We start from the raw sequence: 23,992 nt of genomic DNA on the forward strand, positions 1-23,992 counted from the left end.
TATATGACACTGTCCCTAACATCTTCTGGCGATGGCATGTCTCCTTATTTTCCATCAAGATTATAAACTAATCTAAGCAGAATTCTGCCAATCAGTGCAAGGTCCAAAGTCATCCACATCTTTCACTTTTAACTACTCACCTTCTAAAATATCCCTTTAGTTTTCCTGTGTTCCATTGATTTGTATTAAAAGTATAGACCAGTGCTCAAGTGCTTCCAGACATCCATCCACTTATATAAGGGCTGGTCCTTCCTATTGCAAATTGGCTGTTGCATCTGACTGCCAACAAAAGGCAGCCAAAAATTTAAGATGGACTTGTTGTTTTAGGAAACAGATCAGCCATCTGTGCTTTCCCATCATACCATTTGAAAGCAGATTTGTATCTGTGCTCAGGATGCTAAGGGACTTATTTTCATGAGTAAAGAGTTGCATGCAATGCACTGTTCCAGCATCATCATGCTGGACAGTGTGAATAAAGATGCATTCTACACAATTTAAGATGCTTAAAACAAAAAATCCCAGAGCTCTTGTGGCAAACCTCATGGTCTAAGTTGGTGTGGTCTCTGGAGCAGAGAATACTGCTTTACAATGTAATAAAAACTTAATAGTACATTATGAGCTCTGGTGCAGAGCTGCTCCTCCAAAACGTGGAGAAGCCCACACAGCTCATGCTGCCTGCTTGTGTCTTTGCAAGCCCCAGGTCCCACAGGTCCCCAGCATTTGCTTTGGCCATCCTCCCATTGGCCACCATCAAGAACCACAGTCCACCTGTAATAAGTTTAAAGAACCTACACAGCAGAGGCAAGACAAAGACTTTTAAATCCTTTCACTTCCCTGTGTCTTCTTTAATGGGTGACCAGGCTGGCACTTGGCTGCTCACACATGAACAAGCATCTGGAGTGTAAGCTTTCAGAAAGGCTTGCAGTCACACTTGCAGGAGATTAGAGATGTTAATCAAATGGCACTACACAGCTCTGATAGACAAATGTGTATTTACTGAACCGTCAGTTTCAGCTAGGACAGTTCTCAGTTGTGCAACTCTACCCTCTGCTAAGTTACAGTCACCCTTTAAAAACCCCAAACAGGCACAGAAGGAATGCAACCATAAAACTGATTTTTATGGCTATTTTACCTCTAGAGAAGATAGTTAAGGTGACCAGCCCAACCTGTCACCCTTTATCTCCAGCAGGCCAATAACTTGAAAGAAGAATTTCTCCCTGTGGTAGTGCAATGGATCATCTCATTACAACTACCACACCTCAAAAGAGAAAACTGGTCCTTAACCCTCTCGTTCAAAAAATCCAGTCTTTCCCACTACCACATGTATCAAGTCTTGCACTAGATCTGCTTACATTTCTTTGATTTTTGCACTTCATTTTAAAATGACTGAAAACATAAAAAAAAGCATCTGTGTTACTAAATATATTCATGACATGCAGAACTGAGAGCTTCCCAGTTATGGCTCCATTATCAAAAACACATTTTACTACCAAAAGAATTTATTAGTGGAAATTTTAACATCCATACACTCACCCTGTGTATCCTTACCTAATAACCAGAGTAAGCACTGAAGTTTAATAACACTAACACATAGAAATTCTAAATTATATTTTCAGCTTCATACTGGCCATACTCATGTTATGAAAACTACCATCAGCTGACATTAGTCACATCTGCACTCTCCTACAGAAATTCTTAACACAGACTAACCAACACATCTACTGACACCAGCTGCAAGCAATGCATCTATAACAGAGACACTGAAACCAGACATCTTTCTTAAATTGTGCTTGCAGAAAACAGCAACAGAACTTGCATTAACTTAGCTCCTGTTAGGAGCTAAGGACTACCCATACAGCAAATCTTCAACCCCCCCACATCAGCCAGCAGTGTCTTGGCTGTTTTATGTATCTTTAATATGAACAGACTTGCTTAAAAGTTATTTAAAAACATGTTCTCCATAGAGACTGTTGATGTGTGTTCAAGTTCATGCATAAATCGAAAAAAAAGACAAGTATCCTAGGAATGCCCCAAAATCATGAGCCTTACACATAAAACACACAACTCCCAGCACACCTGCTTCTTTAACTTGCACACAACTCTTGCTGTAGGCTAACAGAACAGCAAGACATGCATATTCCAGTCTGCTCTGTTATATACAAAAAGCTCTGTGAAGTAGTATCTGTTAGTCATTTCAACCAGTACTAGCAAAATATTTAGAAAATATTGTTGAAGTGACCATGACAGATTTGAGGGGCAGTGGATGGGGGTATGGAACATACAGCACTGGAAACAGACTTGACTTTACTGACTAAGTTTATTTTTTGGAAAGAATTAAACATACATCATCATTTGTGCTCATCAAATCAAAACTCAAAAGGTATTAAAGGCTACAAGTCAGAAGAGCATCAGTGCACTTCTGCAGAAGAGCACAGCTTATGCAAGAGCCACTTCGTAGGAGTTAACTAAACAGATATGCCAAGTAGCTTGGAAAGATACAAATTAAGTCTGTTTATCCTGGTGATGCTGCCTCAGTTGTGTTTTTTTTCTCAGGATTGGTGTTGACACAAGCAACTTCAAAGCATTATTCTACTGTTTACACTAAACAAAACACTCCCCCATACTATCCCAGCGACCTCCTTTCTGGGGAGGGGGCAAACAAGACCTGTAATATTGGTTTGGCACTCTCTTTTCATGAACTATTACCATCACCTTGATATCTGCAGATCAGCATTCAAAAGGTGGGGGCTTTTCGGCAAACCAGTCGTGCCAGAATTTTCATCCCAAGAAAGATGATCAATCTGATGACAGCATTTTCAGTCAGGTATAGAACTTCTCCAACCCACAGTTTGAAAAATGCCAAAGGTGACATTTGAGCTGAAATCAATACTTGAAGATTTCTGCATCAACAACATTTTACTTCTAACAGATTTTTATGCTAACAGACAATAAAGTATTAATTTCACACAAATAAAAGGACTGAGTGGATTTTCTACATGGAAAAATGTTTAAAGAATCAGCAAGAAGTAGAAAAAAAGTACTAAACAAATCCTAAGTCCACTTTATCTTCCTGTTCTACAGCCACACAGTAAAAGCAGGGTCTCATCTCCAGTAAATACTGTTTTTTTTCCAAACCTCCATCAAGCACAGATAACATTTGTATTCAAACATTTCAACTGTACAAACACTGGACAGCATATCACTAGTCTTACTGCAGGTTAACTTTTGTAACTTCTGGAATAAACCACCAGCAATACTTCTGGCAGCCAAGTCACCAAGTCCCGATCACCACAGTCAATTCTCATACTTGCTTTCATAAGAAACTTTGAGTCAAGTGAGACAAGCACAGGTCTGGGGGTTTTCCCCCTATTTTTTTTGTTTCAGCACCTTCCCCCCCCCTCCAGGCAGCCTGCTTGCCATGGAAAAAGCTGACTTCAAGGCAAGCAAATTCCATTTCCTTCCCCAGGAACTCTGCAACAAGTTCATTCAACTTCCTCATGAATAACCCAAAGGTAGAAAGTGAATAAGGAAGAAACGAAGAAAGATTCTGAGAAGATCTAGGACTCATAGTCAGTACAAGTTTAAGGGCAGACAGACAGTCTGCAGGTTTATCTTTTAGAAACAGGCATCATAAAGTCATAATAGGGACCTTTACTGAAGGAGTAAATCATCCCTATTTGGGGGAAACATGGGGGTTGGGGGCAGGGACAGGGTAGGGGGCTTTTTCTGAAACTTGAAGGATATTTCAGGCACTTGCATGCAAGAAGCTTCTCTGCTGAATTCAGAAGCCATCCACCATGCAAAATCATAAGGATGACCATCCTCTGCATCTTCCTTTTTCATTTATAGAGCAAGAACAGTGAGTCCTAAGCTAAAGCCTTCCCTTTGGAAACCAGGGCCAAGCAGCCCCATTTTGTTAGGAGTGGAAGGCTGGGTTAGAGTCCTGCAAACATCAGCAGCAGATAGCAGAAAGCAGTTGGGCAAGTTCAAGTTTTCTATTTGAGAGCAATTACTGCAGTTATGCTCCTCTTGGCCCAGTCACAAAAGCAAGATGATGTTTACAAACACTGGAACCCTACTGTTGTGTGAGGGGAACTCTCTGTGAATTAGCCCCACCTGACAATCTTTAGGAAGTCTGTAAAACCAGGGAGGGGTGAGGGGGGCTATTTTCTGTCATGGTTAAGAGACAACAGGCTGATATCTCCACCTACATGAGTCTGAACACTCATTCCACTCCTCCACCAAACTAAGCAAAACCTAAACTGGAGGGGTGTGTATGTGTGTGTGCATATGGGGGTGGCAGAGGGAAATCTAGACTATTAAGATCATTTTATTGCAAAAAAAGCACAAATAAAAACAACAGGTGAATAAGAGTCAGTCCTGGAGTTAATTTATCAAATCTAACACCCAGGTAGAGACTCACTTCAGGTAAAGAAAATTAGCCAGCAACTAGGAGGAAGAATCCTACCAACAACCAGCTGCATGCATCTGAAAGATAAAATAACTTGAAGGAGGAACTCAAAGGGATATTACAACACCTATTTTGCAGTATCTAGTGTTTCATGAAACAGGAGCAGTGTGCTTCTCTCCAGGGTAATCAAACCACCAGGACCCTGACATACCTTACCAGAGAACACATTAGTAGTAAGATGTTCATGTGAAAGTCTGAAAATACTCTGATACTCCTGCAGTGGTAGAATGCAGCAAGAGTTTCTCAGTGTGAAGGGGTCTTTATATATCACAGTATCATGGGACAGCAAACATTTCAGCTGTGGAGCTCTTAAAATCATCTCAAGTCATACTAGCTTTAGCCTGTAGGAAACAGTGACCCATTTTCACAAAAGCCCAAAGTGCCATGGCAGACTAGAGCTCCTCAAGGCAGGACATTAATACAGACACCTCAGACCACATAAAAGCAAAGTGAGAGCCCTCTGGAGAATTATCTACATATGAGAACCTAAACCATGGGAATAAAGACTCCATGACTTTCTTGTAACTTAGCACCCTAGACAGAAACTCAAAGCACATCTCAGCCAAGTCAACCTTGTGACAAATGGCAAGTCAGAGATGGCACATTTGGTTCAGCACTGGCCCTGACCTCTGATAGCACCTGTCAGACAGCTGCTGCAGCCAGGGCAGCAGCATCCCTGAGGAAAAAGGAAACAGGCACCCTAGAAACAGTTTTCACAGCACCAAGAACAAGTCATTAGCTTCTCATTTAAAAAACCTACAGGAGATGTGACCAGGCAGCAGTCATGTGAGGATTTCATCTGAAGAAGAGCTCATTTGCTGACTGCTGTTAGCTCCTAGAAGAGCCCCTCCCTGCTTTAAAGCAGTCCCTTTCACCATTACACACATAGCAGTAATGCTAGTCCAAGGGAACAGAAGTAATGCTTGCCTCTGCTTTTTATAGCTGTCTGCTATTCATCCCCACCCTATCCATCCCCCTTCCCCTGATTCCAGCATGTACACATCTATGCTGTGTTCAGGGAGATTAAGTTCCAACTATGAAGTCCAAGCTGCCAACTGTGGCCACTTAAATTTCAGCAAACACCATAGGATTGACTTAGAAATCATCTGTTTTCCATATACTTTCAGAACTAAACAAACAAACAAACAAAAAAAGTGAAAACTCAGCTACTCAGGACTCCCATGATAACTTGCCTTTCTTGAGATTTTCCAGCAAGCAACAAGAATATCCATGTTTAACACCAATCCATGCTATAAGCTGTCAGTTTCCTTGAAACTCTTCTATTTTACTGCAAATGCCTTCTGCCTATGCCATTTCTAGGCACCTCCTCTTTGACACAAGTCTCAGCAAAAGTATTGGCTTATAAAACTAATCAATACATCAAGGAGGAAATATGATTTTTTTTCCCCAACTGAATAGGCAAGTTTAATGCTTACGAAAAAATAATCAATTTCATCTTAGATGAATGACCAGTAACTTTATTCTAGTTCCTAGAACAATTATATTCTTGGTGGTCTTTAAACAATTTCTTAGCCACATTCCTTTGTCTTTCCATGCTATCTTTCAGAATTCTTTGTCCCAGCTGTTGTAGTAAGAATACAGCATTGCAAATGTCATTTTAACTTCCAACCTTGTTAAATGTAAGCTAAATTTCACAGAGCCTGTCCCAAGCCTGGGTTAATGACACCTGTGACCTTGTTCCTCTGAGCAAATCTGTACTGATAAGCAAGGCATCACTAAATACATCTTTTGATAACTATAACCAGCTACTCCTTCAACCCACCAAAGCTATGTAGCTTCTCCCAGCTAAGCAAGTTCCCTTCACAAACTCAAGTTCTTTGATCACAGTAAGAGATCTGCCTCCCACTCTTATCCTTGACTACTTAATATTCAGAAGAAAAAGAGCACCCTGGATAGGAAAAGAAGTTAGAGAAAAACAAAAATCTTCCAGGAGGTGGACTGCAGAAATCAAAGGTCCAGAGAAATGCAAGAAGAATCAAGTTATTTCCATGAGAGACATTAAAGAGTTGGCCTCAGCCTGGAAAAGACATAGCAGGAGTAAGTGACAGAAGCCTAAATGCTTCAACAGGCCCTGGGGATGGTCAGGGGTAGATCATCTATCTCCATGGGCTTGGCAAGAACTAAAAGTTAAGAAAGTAAGCTAACAGGAGTCATGGCCAGAAGAAATAAGTCAGAGAAGATGGCATTTTTGGCAGAACTTGGCAAAACGCTACAGGTGGCCCAAGGGAAAAGTGGTTTTAAGAGTTCTGTCAGTCCAAAGGCAAACTGGCACAAACACTTTGGAGAGACCAACCACAATTATTTCTGGAGGCTCTCTAGTTGAAAACAGAGCTAGAGACAATGACCAGCAGTTTTCGATATTCTTGCCCTTAACCTCCATTGAATATTTGTTTATATTCCCTGAACTCCAGTTCCAGTACAGGTGTGGTTCTGAAGCAAGTATTTAACTTTTTCTGATCACTGACATTAAAACACGACAGTGCTAAAATTAATAAAACAATTATACTCTGGAATCTTGCATACCTGCCTGAGCCATTACCATCTATCCCAGGATAATGAAAATTGTGACTAAGGAGTGTTTGAGGAAGAAGAGGAAGCCAGGAGAAACAAAGCACAATTCTAAATCAGATTTAAAATTATGTCTCAGAACTCCTCTTTGAAAACCACAACAGAACAAAACATAATTGAAAAATCTAATCAAGATTCTCCTCTCTACAACACTGAAACATCACATGAAATAGAATAAATGCAGAAATCACCAATCCATGCATGCTATTCAGTCAGGCACCTGTATAGCAACAAATGCTATACAGATAAAAAAGACAAGCTGAGCTAAAGCTACTAACTGGGTGATTTTATTATTTAGGATAAAAGTTTAGAGGACTGTAGGCTTCTGAAACTTCCCCTAAGGAAAACGTAATCCAGACAGCCTTTTAATAGTGATTAAGTCAGGTGACACAAAGCAGAACATACTGTCATTCAAGGCAAGACAACAGAAATGCTGAAATACAGCAAGCACTTATTTTAGAAGATTGACAAGTGTCAAGTGAAATACAAAGCTTAAGGCTTTCATAGCAATTTTTCACACAAAAATTCATCAGTGCACTTGTGACAAAGATCCTGGTTTAACTATAAGAAAACCTCTACACGTTTTGGAGAGGGCTGGTAAACCAATGTTTACACAGAAAAATAACTTAAATAATTTCACAATTCATCTCCAAACTTTAGTTACTCTATTTACACTAGCCAAAACCAACCCCTCCTGGCTTCCATGTGGCACAGATGAAGGCTAGTGCTATTCCTAATTAACCTTCCTCCACTAAGAACATGATTCTGCACTGTCTACGTGTGTCACTGAGCCAAGTGTCACACCAGTCACACATGTTACTCCATATCAGCTGAAGAGTAAGCAAGAAATACTTCCATCATTAAAAGCTGGATCTCTCAGCCACTCAGGAACCAGTCTAAGAAACAGAACAGCTTTCAAAACATCATCTTTATTCTCCAGGGAGATTTAGGGGAAGAACAGAATAGGAAAGGCAAAGATTAGTTTAGCATGACTGGCACAGAAGCTGTGAAGGCAAGAGCATCTGTGACAGTCTGGAAATAACAGCTAAGAAAAAAGTTAGTACTTAAAAGCTGAAAGAGAATAAAAAGCAAAAAACAGTCACAGACTTGCTACAGGACTTCCCCTAGTTGATTGAACCAACCCAAATGAAACACTACTCTCCATAAAGCACAACATGAAGCCACATAAGGAATCCCTGTCATTACACAAGATCCTAGACACAAACTACTGGAAGAACCAGACTCTTCAGAGCAAACCAGATTAATTAGCTAGATTTTCAAAAGATGTTTCTAGATATTCTGCATGGACCCCTGGAGTACTCCTGGTAAGTGGAAACAGTAGATACATCCTTTTAGCCATTAGGGTCAACTGTGTGCCTGACAGTTGCTACAGGCTCAGCCCAGGCCTCAGGCAACTCAGATTTGGAATTTGAGCAGAGATCAGAATCCTTAATGACCTCAAGAAACACATTTAAGAGCAAAATAAACAGGAGTAGAGAAGCAGGAATAAAGACATTATAGGCCTTCTGGAGCCATGCCTATAGAGAGGTAAACCAACTGCTGAAATGTTTTTCATTTGAACCTTTTCATACTCTCCAGTAAGGAAAAAAATGCCTTTCAAGTTTTTGTCAGTAAGCACATAAGACCTTGTCCTGCAGGTCTTCAACAAGTCCTGGGAAAAGACTTGCATAAACTCAATACTTTTTGGCAACTCTGAGAAACTGCTTTTCTTCTGGGTAAAGGAAGCCCAGCTCACCAATTCTACTCCAATCTGCAACAAAGAACATGGCAAAAACATCTTGGAGCTGATCCTCAGATCTGCTGGGCAGAGGCCTAGCATCCCATAAAAAGCTTTAGGCATGTGGAGAACAGACCTCAAAAAAGGACAGCTTGTCCCAGCAGCACCGTTTATACATGACCACTGTGACAATACCATAAAGAAGAATGACATGTACACAAGGCAAAATCCACCTGAAAAAGTCTTCAACCACCCTGCTCATCACTTTGCTTTGCTTCAAGTAGTTGATAAGGGCTAACAAGCACAGAACACAAAACAACAACAGTTAGAGAAAAGCCATTAGTCATCCTTCCTACAGGCATAGCTCCATTCTGATAATTTACCCAAGATATCTATATATAAGCTAAACCTTTATGTAGTCTGATTAAAAGTTAACAAATATCCTTTGATATGGGTGTTACTGTGCCTGTCCCAGTGAGGTTTCTCAAAAATATATTGGAATATAAAATAGCATTAGCAAGATATTCTTCTACACCATAGAATAAATTAAGTAGTAGAGAAGCCAGCCAATTACCAACACTATTTTAAGTATAACAGCTAGCAACCAGAGCAATAGGATTTGGTATGGAACACTACAACCACACAGAAGGAAGATAAAACATCCTAGTACCCTGCCTGATAACTGCCAAACAAGTACCACAGTTTGTATTCTGCCTCTCTCTCAAACAGGATAGCCTAGTTAACATCTCCCAGTTACATTTCCCATTTTTGAGAGCTCTAGAGCAAAAGCAGCAGAAAGGAAAATGAAATTAACCTCACAGGCATCAATCCTGAAAACATACTTGAACTTTAAATAACAGCCTTCCATCCTATTCAGAAAGGATACGAGGTGCTGATTTTTGAGATTAGAAATTGAAATTAAATCAGAAATTATATATGAGATCAGAGTAGCAAGTCCAATAGATAGTTCCTTGCTTAAAAAAAAAAAAAATATCAGAATCCACTGGTTTAGATAGAGGATCACAGTATTTCATGTCAACACACATTTTGCCCAATCATTGTGTTACAGGAAAATAAACCAGCAACATCTTAAGATACTTTTCATGACTGCACAGGCAATAAGCTCCAGTCCTCTCCACCACAGCCAAAGCTGGCACTAGGAGTTTCCAGAAATCCACTCAGTTAATCCAATTGCAAAGAACAGAAGAAAGTATTGATGAAATTAGGGGACAAAAAAGACTTTTAGATAAAAAGACTTGTACAACCAGGCAGTTGGGGACCATCTGAACATCACTCTATTAGATTTAAGTGGAAGCTTTCAGCCTTGCTACCACCTTTGAACTGTTTCAGACAAACTTGATATTAACCAAGTATCCACGTCCTACTCTTTTCCTAAAGTTTTGGAAGAAGTCCAAGATAAATTAAGCCCATTATACACACACTTTCTTGTTGCATTAATGAAAGTGTAGCTAGATTGTCTCTTTTGAAGTGTATGTAACAACCATGAAGGCCCATTAACGGTTAGTGTAAGACTTGTTTTATGCTAATATTTAGAATTCAAAGATGAACTAGTAATTAATACTGCTCTTCCCCTCCCCTCTGCACTCCATGTGGCATGGATATTACTGTCCTCTGGGCACTTGAAGCCATGCATCATTATAATTTCAACTTGAAGTCAAGAGGGAATTAAACTAACTATGTAATAACATACTTTAATTATTGTTCTAAACACAGAACACCTGCATGCACTCTCTTTTGTATTGGAAATATGCATACTAAGAAGGTAAGCATATCTATAAAAACCCAGATTTGCCCCCAAGTTCTATGTATGCAAAGGCCCCAGGAATACAGAGTAGTGTTTTAATCTTAAACCTTTTAAATAACATTAGCTGTTGATAGTAGTGCAATATTTCCCTTTGTTTTTGAAAAAGCAAATGCCCACAAAACCAATTCCAGCTAATGAGCTCTGGATGTCTTGCCTTAGGAAGAGGAGAGGCTCACACTCAACCACTGTTCCTAAGGGAGCAGAGATTGTGGCACTGTTTTTCTAAGTCCTCTTCAATTCCCTCATCAGTCCTACTCATCTGAGTCACCTCTAGAGCTCCCTGGGCAGCAGCAGCCACACCTGAAAGGGTACAAGAAATAAAGACTCCACTGGCCCACAGTAATGGCAGCAGCTGAAGATCAAACCCCCATGCAACTCTAAACAAAACCCTTTTCCTCCCATAGCTTTGGTTCTGAGCACAGGTATCACCACAAGCCATTTCAACAAAAACACAAATATCTCTGTTTTATTGCTAGATTGAGTCACATAGACCTGCTCATGGCTAGTAACACAAATGTCATTAATACAAAAGAAAAGGACAACACACCTAAGCCATCCTTCATTTCAGCCCCCAGCAAAACATCAGCTCAGTTATCAACTTCTGCACACGCTAAAGAGGCTGGCAGGGAAGCAAACAGGAAAAAAAACCATCTTATTTCAGTTCTCTGTAAATTTGCAGGAATAAGTTGAGCAGAAAAATAAGAGTCATCACTCTAACTGTGGGTGCGAGTTCTTTCATGTAGCTCAACACATGCAACTTGAATAAAGGGATTATGGACACAGCTAAGTATACATGGAGCCAGAGTTTGGCTGTGAAAAAACAAAATTTATAAACAGATTCCTGAAATAAATGCTTCAATCATATTCCAGCAGCAGGACTGAATCTTCTAAAAAGTACTTTGTGGCTACAATAAATCCTTATCACATTTGCAGCACCAATCACTACATTGCACCTAGTTACTATTAAAAATTAATTGCTTACAGCAGCAAAGAAACACAGCATAAAATACCTATGTAGCCCACAATTCCAAACTATTTGAATATATGACAACCAAGACATGATCAATCCCACTGTAACAAAGCAGCATCAGAACTCAAATCATCTCTTTCAGATTCACGTAAACTGGAAGGGACCTGATACAGCTTTACATTATTACAAATCAGACAAAAACCACAAATGGGCACACCTTTGGAAGGAAAACTTTGTAACAAGGGTAGCAAAGTACAACAAGCAGCCTTTGAAAGCAAGCACATGCCTTGTAAATTTACTCTAAGCATGTAAATTCAGAATGCTTCTCTATTTTTTTTCCTCTTCGCCTCCCTCTGATATGGATCTGGAAGCTATGAAAGGGAGATTATGTCAGCAAGTCTTCAAATTTATTTCACTGCTGACCCCTAGTTACTCCTCTGGTGGGTAACCATGTTGTAAGCTTTCCTCATAAGGATGAGTATTAATAGAGAGAACAACAAAACCATGGAGAGGAGTCAAACATTAAAAAAAGCCAGAGTAAGTTTGTTAGTCCAAAGCTGGAGCCATAACTCAAAACTATGTCCCAGTGACTACTTTACAGTTTCAGCACTTCATTTGCCACCAACTCCCTGCTGTTCCAACTTTCTCCAGATCCCTTGACAAGCTGAAGATTCACAGAGCACCAAATCTTTAAAATCCATTCTAATGGCTTAGGGACAAACAAATTATCACTGACAGCAAGCTGCCACAAGCTGAGACTATCTTTCCTGTCAGTCAAAGCTTATTTTGTTACCTTACATTTGCAATGATCTGGGAGTAGATACGAGCAGCTTGACAAGCTCTGGTGATATGCAACAATTCCAATTTCCAGTTCTGGAAATTAACCTCTGAAGAACTGCCACCAGCTGGCTTTGGGCAACCACTTTACATTCATCTCCTAGGAACAAGAGATGTGTGGTTTACAGCTTGATAGCCTCTCCACAACCCTGGAATTATCACAGCTGAACAACAAATATCAGAAGTTGCTGCAGGAGCACTAAATATTTGACAGCCAACACCTTACACGTCTGTGCAAGTCCAAACACTTCATTTCCCTTGCTTCCTTCCCTTCCTCACTTTCTGATAGGAGAAAGCATCAATATGTGTGGATGAATCATGGAAAAATACTTGCTCTACAAAGGTATCCAACAGCCAAACACAACACTAAAATATTCTGAGCCTATATATAAACACAATTTAAACAGCAGTTTATAACCAACACAGGAGTGCTATCAGGTCATTGTGGTGTGCAAAAACCAGGCACTACTGAGGGGCAGCACATGCCCCTTAACAGTCCAAGCAAGCATGGTCTGACTTTTAGACTTTGCTGATTACATATAGCCAGTTACAGCAGAAATTCCATAACTAAAACTGTTTTAAGCAGTAGCACAGGTTACCAGACCAGTACTGTTGCAATTATCCTCAGTCAGTAGGAAGAACACTAAATAGTACCAAAAACTGTACACCCTAAAAAACTACTTCAGTAGATTAATTGAAGATCAATAATTAAGCTATTGAAATATGTCTCAACTCACTGCTTAAAGCATGTGTCAATCAAGTCTTCCAAGTATGAACAAGTTCCCTAATTAGATCTTAAGTTCCCCAGCTGGAATCCAGGACCCATTACATTAAAAGTGTAGTTCAGTAGATTGTTGAACTTTGCAATGCTATAAACAGAATCATACATATTCAGGAGGAAAAAAAAAAGAAAAAAAAGGAAAGAACCCCATTTGATGCTTTAGTTAACTGTTAACTCATATAATAATTGTCTCCAATTTTCATGAAGGGTAAGGATATTTTTCTACCTACCATAGGATACTGCATCAGTATTAAGATTCACTAAGAGTCTGAAAATGTAAAATTTATCCAGTTTGAACATTATATACTTAAAGTTATTTAAGACGGTATGTTCACAGTACTAGAAAGAACTGGAGAGACACAGTGGACTATGTGATACTAGAAGAGGCACTGCAACAATAATTTAAATGTTATAATCATCAAACTGTAACATACTAAACAAAGCCCACCAGAACACATCCTGCTGGGAGCAAGACATATATAATCAGGACTTTCAAGCCCAAAGCAGGATGTAAACAGATTGCAGTTTGTGAACTCCAGCCTTATCTCAGATTTAAAAAAATAAACCAACCAAAAAAAACAAAACCAACTTCAGAGAATGAGCACCTGTGCATCTGTCCTAGGGGCATATAATTGGTTACTCAAGGACTATTAGGCTGTTTCTTAGCAACCCCTGCAAGCTCTAATCAAGTAAGACTAAGATTGTCATTTAGCCTTGAAATGCCTTGCCCCTTCCATCTAATGTAGCTTTCTATTGAAGAGCAGTCATTGCAACCACAGATAAAATCCAGACTCACAACATGATTCAGCTCTGAGTTCTTGTTATCAGAAGATCCTCATGTTAAAGTTATTTAGCAACTGAAACAGTGATGATAAAATAAATATTTAACTTTTCTCCTTTATATACAAATTAAAAGCTAGCTACAACTATGAAGAAAACCCTTGGGAATGGTTTCACAAATAAGCATGATGTATAGCTCAAATCTTAAACAACATTTTGTAACTGTAAATCATTCCCCAAATATAATTACAAGAAAAATGGTAATATCAAAAGCAGTGGCAGAGACATTTCAGGAAAAGAGCAAGCATTTCTCTCAGAGCAGAATGGTACTTAAATCTTTGGTGATGCTGAAATGTGTCTACTATGTTGCACACAGTAGACTTCTAAAATTAACTATCTTCAAGCAGAATCTGGCCATCAGACCAGAAAGGAAAAAAAAAAGCAAAAGCACTGCAGTAATCAAAAAATAAACTCATCTGTTCAGTCCTAGTCTAGCATTGTTGCTTGTCTGTAGTATCAATGGGTACATGACAGACTGCTGAAGACAGCACTCAATCATTTATATAAAGCAATTTTTCCTGTACAGTTTGCACCAAAGACTGGTTACATCAGGGATGGCCAGCCCTCCCTGACCCGAGGTGATCTACACCAGAGCCATCACACTGTTCTCCTCAGCTCTGTCCCTCCAAACAGGTGTCCCCGGGTGCATAGAGGGGAAGGAGCACCTCTGAGAGAGCCCCAACACCCCATGGGAGGCAGGTCAGTGGTGTCTAACATGAGCAGGCAGAGATGCTCTCAGCTACCCACACCAGCTCATTCCCCAGCCCTGGAAGCAGGGGCAGGCTGGGGTGGTCAGGCTACACCTGCATCTGTGAGAGCTGAGCAGCTCAAAAGCACAGAATACACAGGACACTGCCTGCCAGCAAACACCTCTGACCGGAGACTGACCCGTTTTAGACACCCACTAACCAAAGCCAGAGCAGATTTCTAGCAAAAAGCCCATCAAAGGTTTATCACAGAGCAGGAGAGGGAGGGAAGGGTGGAGTTACTGCCAAGGAACAGCAGCAACTCTACTTCAAGTAAGCAAATGCATAAGCATCAAGGAGTCAGAAGCACTGCCAGTATACCCTTATTCCTCACTCCTGGAACCAGCCTCTCCTTCCCAACTGATGCTCTCAAGCTCCTTCCAGAACAGAGGATTGCTGCAGCTAGAACTGGACAGGAACAAAGTAAAACAAATGGGTGTGCTGGCAGAAAAGGCAGGGTCACTTTCTGATGATGTCTCCTCATCAGGTTGAGCAGCTCTGAAAGAACAGGCAACACAAGCAGGACCCACACAGAGTTGACAAAACATTGGGCTTGTTTTCAGAAGAGCAGGGAGAGAAGCTTTCTGGAACACAACAACCTAAAGCTCCTGCAGATGACTAAGTGCATGATGTGATCATAGCCGCTTTATGAACTTAGCATAGTTTTTAAAGTATATCCATGGCATTTCAGAGCCAACACAAAGCAACACCTAGAGGAAAAAAAAGTGAAGGAGTCAGACTACACAAAAAGAGATGAATACCACCCATCTCACCTACATGCAGTGACTCGAAGGCATTGCTCAACAGAGGGGCCAGACAGCCACTGGCCCACAAGGGACAAGACAAAAGTAATTTCAAAGTTAAAAAACAAAACCACCATTTACACTACACATCGGTCTCAAATCTCCTTTCATACAAGAAAAGCTTTGTGGCAAAAATACACATTAACAAGTACTCTAAAAATTCACTATACCATTTCCGGCATTTTTAAAATCCAGAAAATGTAGTAGCTCCACATTATCAATTGTTTGACAAAAGCTTAATTTTTTTGCAGCTTTTGTACTGAAAAACAGTGAACTTGCAAAAGCAAGCTGCATTTGCACAAGAAATACAAGCAGTAGCCTCAAACACAAAAGGCGGCTTCTGCCACAGAAAGCTCCTCAACATCTACACTCACACCTGAGCCTCACAGGATCACTCAAGCCATTTAAAATACAGTGGGAACACAGCCCAATTAGGCCAAATATCACAAGTCTGATATAACACAAACCAATTACAATTTCACCCCAACTACATTCAAGATAAATCTGATTGTTTAAAGATTAACACAGCAAGTGGTCATGTCTCCAGCAAACCTTTCCTATGCAGACCTTCTATTTTATTGAGAAAACAGCATTTGTAACATCTTTAAACAGCCCAGAGACAGTGCTACAAAGCTTCTACTGCACTGCATCAAACATGCTCAGCTTCTACCTCACATCCTCTCTTGTAAGAGTAATCCTGACTACTTTAATACCTATTCCATTTTCAGTCAAAGATTTAATGCCCACACCAGCTGTGGCTAGGAGTGTAGCATTTCACAGATAGGCTGGCTGGAGCACCTTCTGGAATAAAGATCAGAAAGCTGACAAGAGTGTACAAGCACATTGTCAGTGGCTGGAAGGTGAGGGACTTCATCGGCAAGTTTTGACTTCAGCCTCAGTGTTTCCAATAAATAAGCACATGTTTATTTAAGGAAACTTTCAAGGAGTATAAATAGAAGTGTTCTTTACTATCTGACCATCTCTGTGACATTCAAAAAACCCCCAGAACTTCAAGGTATAAAGTTTAAATAGCTAGCAGAATATTGTCCTTTGAGGCATATTTATTTCAAAGACATAAGAAATTCTAGATTTAGTGACATGAATGCATGAAAGATTAAGAGTGCAAAGAGCACTTCTGCTTAAAATTAGAAGACAGATTTCCTATAGTTACATGAAACTTAAGTCTTTAGACTTTCTATTCTGGGCAAGCTGCAAATAGTTGCTGGCACACACAGCATGCCAATAATAAATCCCTTTTTCAAAGAGTGGTTCTGAAGTGGTCACCATTAAGGCCTTGGTTCTTTTTTAGAGGTGACACCTGCAGCTGCTATTGAAATCAACTGGAGTTGTCACTTCCCAGCATTGCTGAAGTCACTCACTAAAACATCACTCCATTATCTTCTTTTAAGACAGAACAGGGAAAAAAAAAAAAAAAAAAAAAAAAACAAACCTGAAAATTAGCCTTTGCATTTCTGTCACTTGAGACCAAAGGGATATCATTTTTAAAATAAACCATTTCCTCAACCTTTTGTTTCTGATCAAAAAGGCTTCAAGGCAAAGACAGAAATTAATAGGTGAAAGCATATAAAGTCCATGATTTACCTCCCCAAAAGTGAGGAAACATTCACAGAGTATTTGTTCATGATTTGCAACAAGCAGAGGAAGGCTTTATGAGCACAAGGACTGCAGGTGTTTTGACAAAATAAGAAGTATTTTGGCATGGCACTTCCCCAGGGTCTGCTGACAAGCCCACCAGGTAGAGGTAATAAGCAGGCACCAAGTTTGGGGAGGGAAAGTCAAGTATAGTCAGCAAAGTCTTCCACCTGGGGAAAAAAGGCTAGTGGTAAATAAGACATTAAACATTTATGTTAGATCATCAATATACAGCTAATAACTAGATTCTTTTTTCCATGCTCATTTCCTGCCAACCAGGTCCGATGCACGTACATTATAGTCCATCCCCACCAGGTGAATTTTACATTTTGGCATAAGGTCTTGCTCTCACTTCTCATCCCTGCCCTCAGGTCTTGCTTGGAACTGTGCTTTTGCAAGCATTTCCCTTAAGAAGGAGTTTCAATGAAGCAAAGAACAACTAATTACAGGTAAAGCTTGCTGTGTGTCTCCTGATGTTTCATTTGTCAAGTTGTAATCTTTTTCATAAGCAAAAAACATACCTACTGTTCCTCTGGTACAGTCAAGCTCAAGTTCCCTTCCCAGTGCTAAATGGCCTAACTTTAACCTGCCTAATTTAAGCATATCTGTCCCGATGGGTTGTCATCCAAGATGACAGGATGCATGTTTACTCTATCAGGGAGCAGAGAGTAATCTAATCCAGGATATTTTCATTACAAAGCCTCAAGATCCTGATCAGAGAGCAGTGATGGCTGTGTTGAGACAGGAGGTAGACCAACTGTGGATTTACCAGCCAAACAAAAATAGACAAGAGCACTTCCTATGGCCAGGCTATCTAGCTCCCTAGAGGCATCAAGGATCCCAGACAATGAGCTAGATGCCGTCCAGGGCTCTAACCACCTTCATCTCTCAAACTAAAAGGACAGGAAGAGCTTGGTGCAGAATTCTACAGTTCACCAGACAGTATGTGAAAGTGCCAGGCAGAATGGTGTACCCACTAAGCAATAAAAGCTGCAAGGTCAAGTATTCCTGCTGAGGGGAGGGGACAAGTTGCTTTCTAAGAAATTTAACATTTACTGCTGCAGCCAAGTTATCCTCTCAACAGCTTTACATATTTGATGGTTCACATGCCTGTGTATGTTTTAGATCAAGACTGAACCCCTCCAGGCATTTGGATGAGACCCACACATGGACTGCATACAGATGAAACTCACACACAGCCTGGACATTCAAATCACAGACTTTTTTTATCTACCTGAAGTAATGTTTACTTCAAAAGGTTAGAGAGAGGTGCTACAATCACACTCTAAATAGGGAAAAACACTAAGATAGTGCCTAAAGAAAAAAAAAAAATTAAAAAAATCAGTCAGTTGCCCAATCCTAGTGAGGAAGGCACCCTTTATCCAAGGAATGTGCAAGGGCTGCCTGAACCTCTACCACCTAGATTGGTCACAGAATCCTAGCTAAGCACCAAGGAAAAGGAGAGGTAGAAATTACGTATCCCCAAGACCCTGAACGCTGAAGTTCACCTGAGGAGTCCAGAGGATATAGAATCCATGGGTGTACTGTCAGTCACAGCAGGATCTCAAAAACAGAGTCTGAGAGGAGCTAATGATGCATACTGTAATACACAATTTCAACATCCACAACTAGTCAGAACAATTCCTCTATATGACTAATTAACTGAAGTAATGGATGCCATACCAATATTTATGGTACAGAAAAAACGCTGAATTCCCTGAGGGAAAGAACAGGGTGGAGGGAAAAACCACACACAACTCCATTTCATGCCATCTTGAAAAGGAGTACAAGAAATGGTTCCACATAACCCATCCTACAGAACGAGTAACTCTAAAACACCATCTTCAGAAGCAACCTTCAGTTAACCCCAAATCTAAAATTCTGCCAATGGCTATTGATAAATATTAATGTGCCAGGTATTTGTGAAGCTTCAGTGTCTGAACAAACAGCTTTGTGCTAGGGAAAAAAAATGCTCAAGACTAACAAGCCTAAACTGTAACTGATCAGAATCAATTACAAAGCTACTTGAATTCTTCTGTCTTCTTTGTTTTAAAGTTGCACATAAATTTTAATTGCATCACTTGTTTGTTAACAATCTCAAAACAAGCATTAAGCTTCAAGTTTTACAGCAGGAGGCAAAGAAAAAAATGTGAGGTAGGTGGGTGAAGAAGACAGCTGTATTGTTCTAGCTGTTCCTCAGCCTCTCCCACTGCCAGATTTCTGTGGATGATGTATCCCAAGGTAGCAATTTTAAGAACTTTCTGGCACTATCCCAAGATCCCTCTTGCAAATCAGAGATCAGACTAACGATATAAAAAAAAAAAAAAAAAAGGACAGGAAATAGGAATAAGCTGGATAACTGACACTGTTTCGAACACTGGAAGTCACTGAACTCTGGTACTGCAGCTTTACAGAAGAGGCATTTGTCCAAAAATTTTGCCTCATAAAATTAAAAAGGAAAATCAGTAAAACAAAACAAAACTTTCAAGAAACTGTTTTCTTTACAGCTTCTGCTAGCTTGAGACATAGTAGGATCACACAGACTTCAAGAAACTCCACACCATCCCTCCCCAGCAATTTATACATTACTGCATTAGTCTCTAAGTGAGGGAGTTATCATTCAGATGAAGTTCACCAAGAAGCCTGCATAGACTCATGCTGGTTTTCATTAGTTTGGTGCTTAAAAATTCAAGCTAGAACTATTGAAATAAATCCTTTGCTCACTGCCAATACCAAAGCAAATTTGTTTCATAAGTGAAGGACACAATTTCCAACACTCTTCACTCTTGCTTCTTCCCATCATATTAAAGAAACAGTAACTTCAGTACTGTTGTACAGCAAAAATAAAAGTAATATGAAAAAGACTATGCCCATATTGTTGTTTTTCATTTGCAAACTTAAATACAGAAAGAATGCTATTTGAAAATAATTTGGATATTAATCAAAGACTGAAACATAACCCAGGAACTCGATCTACTTCAAAAACCCCTCATGATAAACTAGCACTACAATTAAGCCTTGCAAAGTCTACACAGCTTATGCACAGCCCTGACAAAGATGCTGTGTTCCCCATCAAGAGATGGGCAGAGTTCAAGATTTAACTACAATATACAGGAGAGACTTCTTCCATAGGTGCACCCACAGACTGTTGTAAAGTAAAACTACTCCCAGCTTATTTTTAGAACTCAGGGTGGGCTGGGAGAGTATTCAGTAAACCAGCCAAAAATCAGCTAACCACCCACTAGACTGCAGTGGCACTGTTCAAATAAATTACAGACTGCTTTGCAACAGCTACAGGAAAAAATGGTGGAAAAAAGAAATACCCCGAGTATTTCAATTCCCTTGAAGAGGTGGAGGCAATGGTACAAGAAACAGCAGCAGACAGGGCAGTGTGGGCTGGAGACACTGTGTTAATTCACCTGCAAAAGGCAGGTCAAACAGGCCTTACTTAGGACTGGGTGAGCACAGAACAACAATATCCGGCAGCTGCAAGGTAAGAATGTGCTTATTCCAACAGAAAAAAATTCAAAGAAGGCTGGGCTTAGGGACCTGCAGTGCAAGGACTATCAAACTCAGCTTGTGTTTCAAGCAGCAATACTAGAAACTGGCAAAATAAAAGCATGAGTTAAATTACCTTTACTTCCTCATGCAGATAACATTCAGAAGTTTGAGGTGCTAACGTTACTGAAATCTCCTACTGAAGAGTTTACGATTTCATCAAGTCTGTATTAAATGGCCAATAAAGAGGAGGAAGAACCTTAATTTTCTCTTTGATGTTATAACTTAAGAACACAGTTCTAAATACCTTGAGTTTATGGTATCGATCATATCCATTAACAGGAACATTTCCAAGTTCAAGAGGGCACAGGACCAACAAAAGCCATCAAAACACCCCAACTTGGCAACCAGAACTTAAGTGCCTCTGCATGGAAAAATTTATCAGTTGTATCTTTTTTGAACATTCGACTGCAGCAAACTCAGTCCATAACTTGTGGGGTGTGAGCATCAGGTTGGAGGGTCTCTGGTAGCACAGAAAGTGAAATGATTTATACAGACTGGCTTCCTTTAGCTTGAAATGCAAATGAAGCATTTTTGTCCCCAAGTATTCCTAGCAGGCATTCTCCAAGTAACCAAGATGCTGCGAGCTACAACTGAGAGGTCAGCAAGGGCCATTTCATCTGTTAGTCACCAGGTGCCAAATGCAATCCGCAGGTACCGAGGCTTCCGATACGCATCTCCCCACCGAGCTGGGGCCCTGCACCATCCCCATTCCTCAGCACCTCGCAACTTGCCAGCTTCCACCCCGTGGCCCACTTGGAAGGGCTGAGGGCAACAGCTGTGAAACTCCCTGCAGGATCCTACCTGCCTGCAGCCGGGCAGGGAGCCCAGCCTGCCCTGCCTCCCTTCCGCGGGCACGCTCCACGCCCAGCACCCCAAAAGCAGAAGGATGCTTCCAGTGTCCAAGGACACAGACTGGCACTGGCCTGCAGCCCCCGCTGATGCCCCATCCCTGGATATGGCTTTGAGCAACCTGGGCTAGCAGAAGGTGTCCCTGTGCACAGTGGCAGCGGGGGTGGAACGCAATGGTCTCTAGGGTCCCTTCCACCCCACAGCGTTCTGCGTGCGGCGCACAAGGTGACGGGGCCGAGGTACCAGGGCACCGCAGTGCACTGAACCCCCGAGCCGCGGGGAGCAGGGCAGGGCAGGGCAGAGCGGGGTACCGCACACACGGACACGTAGGCGGTGACAGCGGGTCGGGGCCGCCCCGGGCCCACAGCGGGCGATGCCGGTGGGTCGGGGCCGCTCGGAGACGGCCTCATGGCGAGCGATGCGGGTGGGTCAGGGCCGCTCGGGGCCGCACTCGCAGGGGCAGCCCCGGTGGGTCGGGACTGTACTCGGAGAGGGCAGCCCCAGCCCCATAGCGGGCAGCCCCGCTCGGCCGGGGCCGCTCTCGGAGCGGGCAGCCCCAGCCCCAGCCCCATAGCGGGCAGCCCCAGCCCCAGCCCCATAGCGGGCAGCCCCGCTCTCGGAGCGGGCAGCCGCGGCCTCACGGCGGGCGTGGCCGGGCCGGGGCCGGCCCAGGTGCGGAGGCCCCGCCCCCACGCAGGTGTGGGGACCCCCCGGCGCGCGCCCCGCCCCGCCCGCGAGCCGCGGCACGCGCCCCGGCCCGCGCGCGCGCCGCGCCCGCCGACAGCGCCCCCTGCCGGGGACAGCCCCGCGCCGCGGCCGCGCCGTCGGGCTGCGCTGCGCGGGCGGGGACGGCAGCGGGGCTCTCCCCGTTATTGTGATTTTGATGCCTTCAGCCTCCCGCAGCCGCTCCCCGGAGCTCCCGCAGCGGCCCACGCCGCGCAGCCGCCCCCGCTCCCCGCGCCGCCGGCCGTGCCCCGCAGCCCCGGGAAGCGGCGGCCGCGCCCAAGGCAGCGCCCCGGCAGCTGGCCCCGCTCAATAACGGGGGAGAGGGAGCGGGGGGAACACCACACACAAAAGAAAAAAAAAAAAAAAAAAAGGGTGATAACGAGAGCGCGATTAAAAACCTACCGGCCACGCGAACTGGAAGGGAATAACAATCCTGCCCGTCTCGGGGGTTCTGCCTTGGTGGGAGTATTTGTTGCTGTTCAAATAGAAAATATTTCCACCGAGAACCGGGGTAGATCCGGATCCGTAGTTGCAGGGTCCGACCGGGGTGATCTTGGCCTGATATTCCTTGAGGCAGACTTTCACGTAAGTGTCGCACTCGTCCCGGGAGCAGTCCAGGTTCTCGGGGCTTTTCTTGCCATCGCAGCATTCCCCATTGAACAACTCGCCGTTTACATTCCGCACCGAGTTAAGCTGCAGCTCGAAATAGCCCGTGGACCGGGACACCTAAAAATAAAAGGCGAAGGGGAGACAGCCTCGTTACTACCGCGGCCGGGGGCAGCGCTGGCAGCGCGGTGCTGCGGGTCCCCGGCTCCCCACGACAACTTTCACCGGCTGCGGGTTCAACCCCGCCGCGGCAATACACATATGTTTACGTACATATACACATACATACACAGCGTTATAGACACACACGTAAAGGAGAAACGAGCAAGGTGCAGAGGGAGAAGGGAGAAGGCAGCCGGAGCGCAGCCCCCGCGCCCCGTCCGTACCTGCACGCAGGAGGCGAGCAGCAGCGCCAGGCCGAGCGCGGCGGCGCGGGGGGCCCGGCTCGGCCGGCCGGCACCCCGCATGCCTCCTGCTCCCGCTGCCGCTCCGCGCCGCCGCCTCACAGGAGCCCGCCGAGCGCACCGGCCACGGACCGGCGGCCGCTCGCGGCATGGGCGGCGGGGGAGCCGCCCGCAGCGCGCCGGGGGGCGCAGGGCATGGGCTGCCGGCGGGGCCGCCCGGAGCGCTCCGCCGCCGCTCCCCTCCCGCGGGCTCCGCTCGCCCTCTGTGCGCCTCGGCTCCGCGGACACCCAACAAGTAGGTGCCGGAGTGACAGCTTCATTACCCATTCGCCGCCGCGGCCGCCGCCTTCATATTAATGAGGGGGACGGCCCGGCCCCGCGGCCGGCGGGTGGGGCCAGCGCCGCTCCCGCCGCGGCTCTTAAAGGGCGGCGGGCGGCTCTCGCTCCGCCCTACCCTGCCCTGCCCGCAGCGGGGTCCGCCAGCGCCAGGTGGTGCGGGGGGATGAGAGATGCGGGACACCCGCGGAGAATGTGCGTGTGTGGTGGGTGTGGGGTGGACACCCAGCCCACGGTGTTGGAGGGATAGCCACGGG

General features: G+C 43.2%; 1 protein-coding gene across 2 annotated transcripts in view; it reads right to left on the reverse strand.

Moving 5' to 3' along the window:
* Positions 1-23,726, reverse strand: part of JAG2 (jagged canonical Notch ligand 2) — a 68,328-nt gene extending 44,602 nt beyond the window's left edge. Inside the window, exons 1-2 of one of the 2 annotated variants that reach the window (XM_056493556.1) lie at positions 23,382-23,726; positions 22,792-23,115 (exon numbers count right to left, since the gene is read on the reverse strand). In XM_056493556.1, the coding sequence (XP_056349531.1) occupies positions 22,792-23,115; positions 23,382-23,726 (669 nt within the window). The remainder of the gene's footprint in view (positions 1-22,791; positions 23,116-23,381) is intronic. The other variant, XM_056493557.1, reaches the window with a different exon arrangement.
* Between the last annotated feature and the right edge of the window lie 266 nt (positions 23,727-23,992).

This window comes from Oenanthe melanoleuca, chromosome 5 (assembly GCF_029582105.1).
Source record: "Oenanthe melanoleuca isolate GR-GAL-2019-014 chromosome 5, OMel1.0, whole genome shotgun sequence".
NCBI lineage: Eukaryota > Metazoa > Chordata > Aves > Passeriformes > Muscicapidae > Oenanthe > Oenanthe melanoleuca.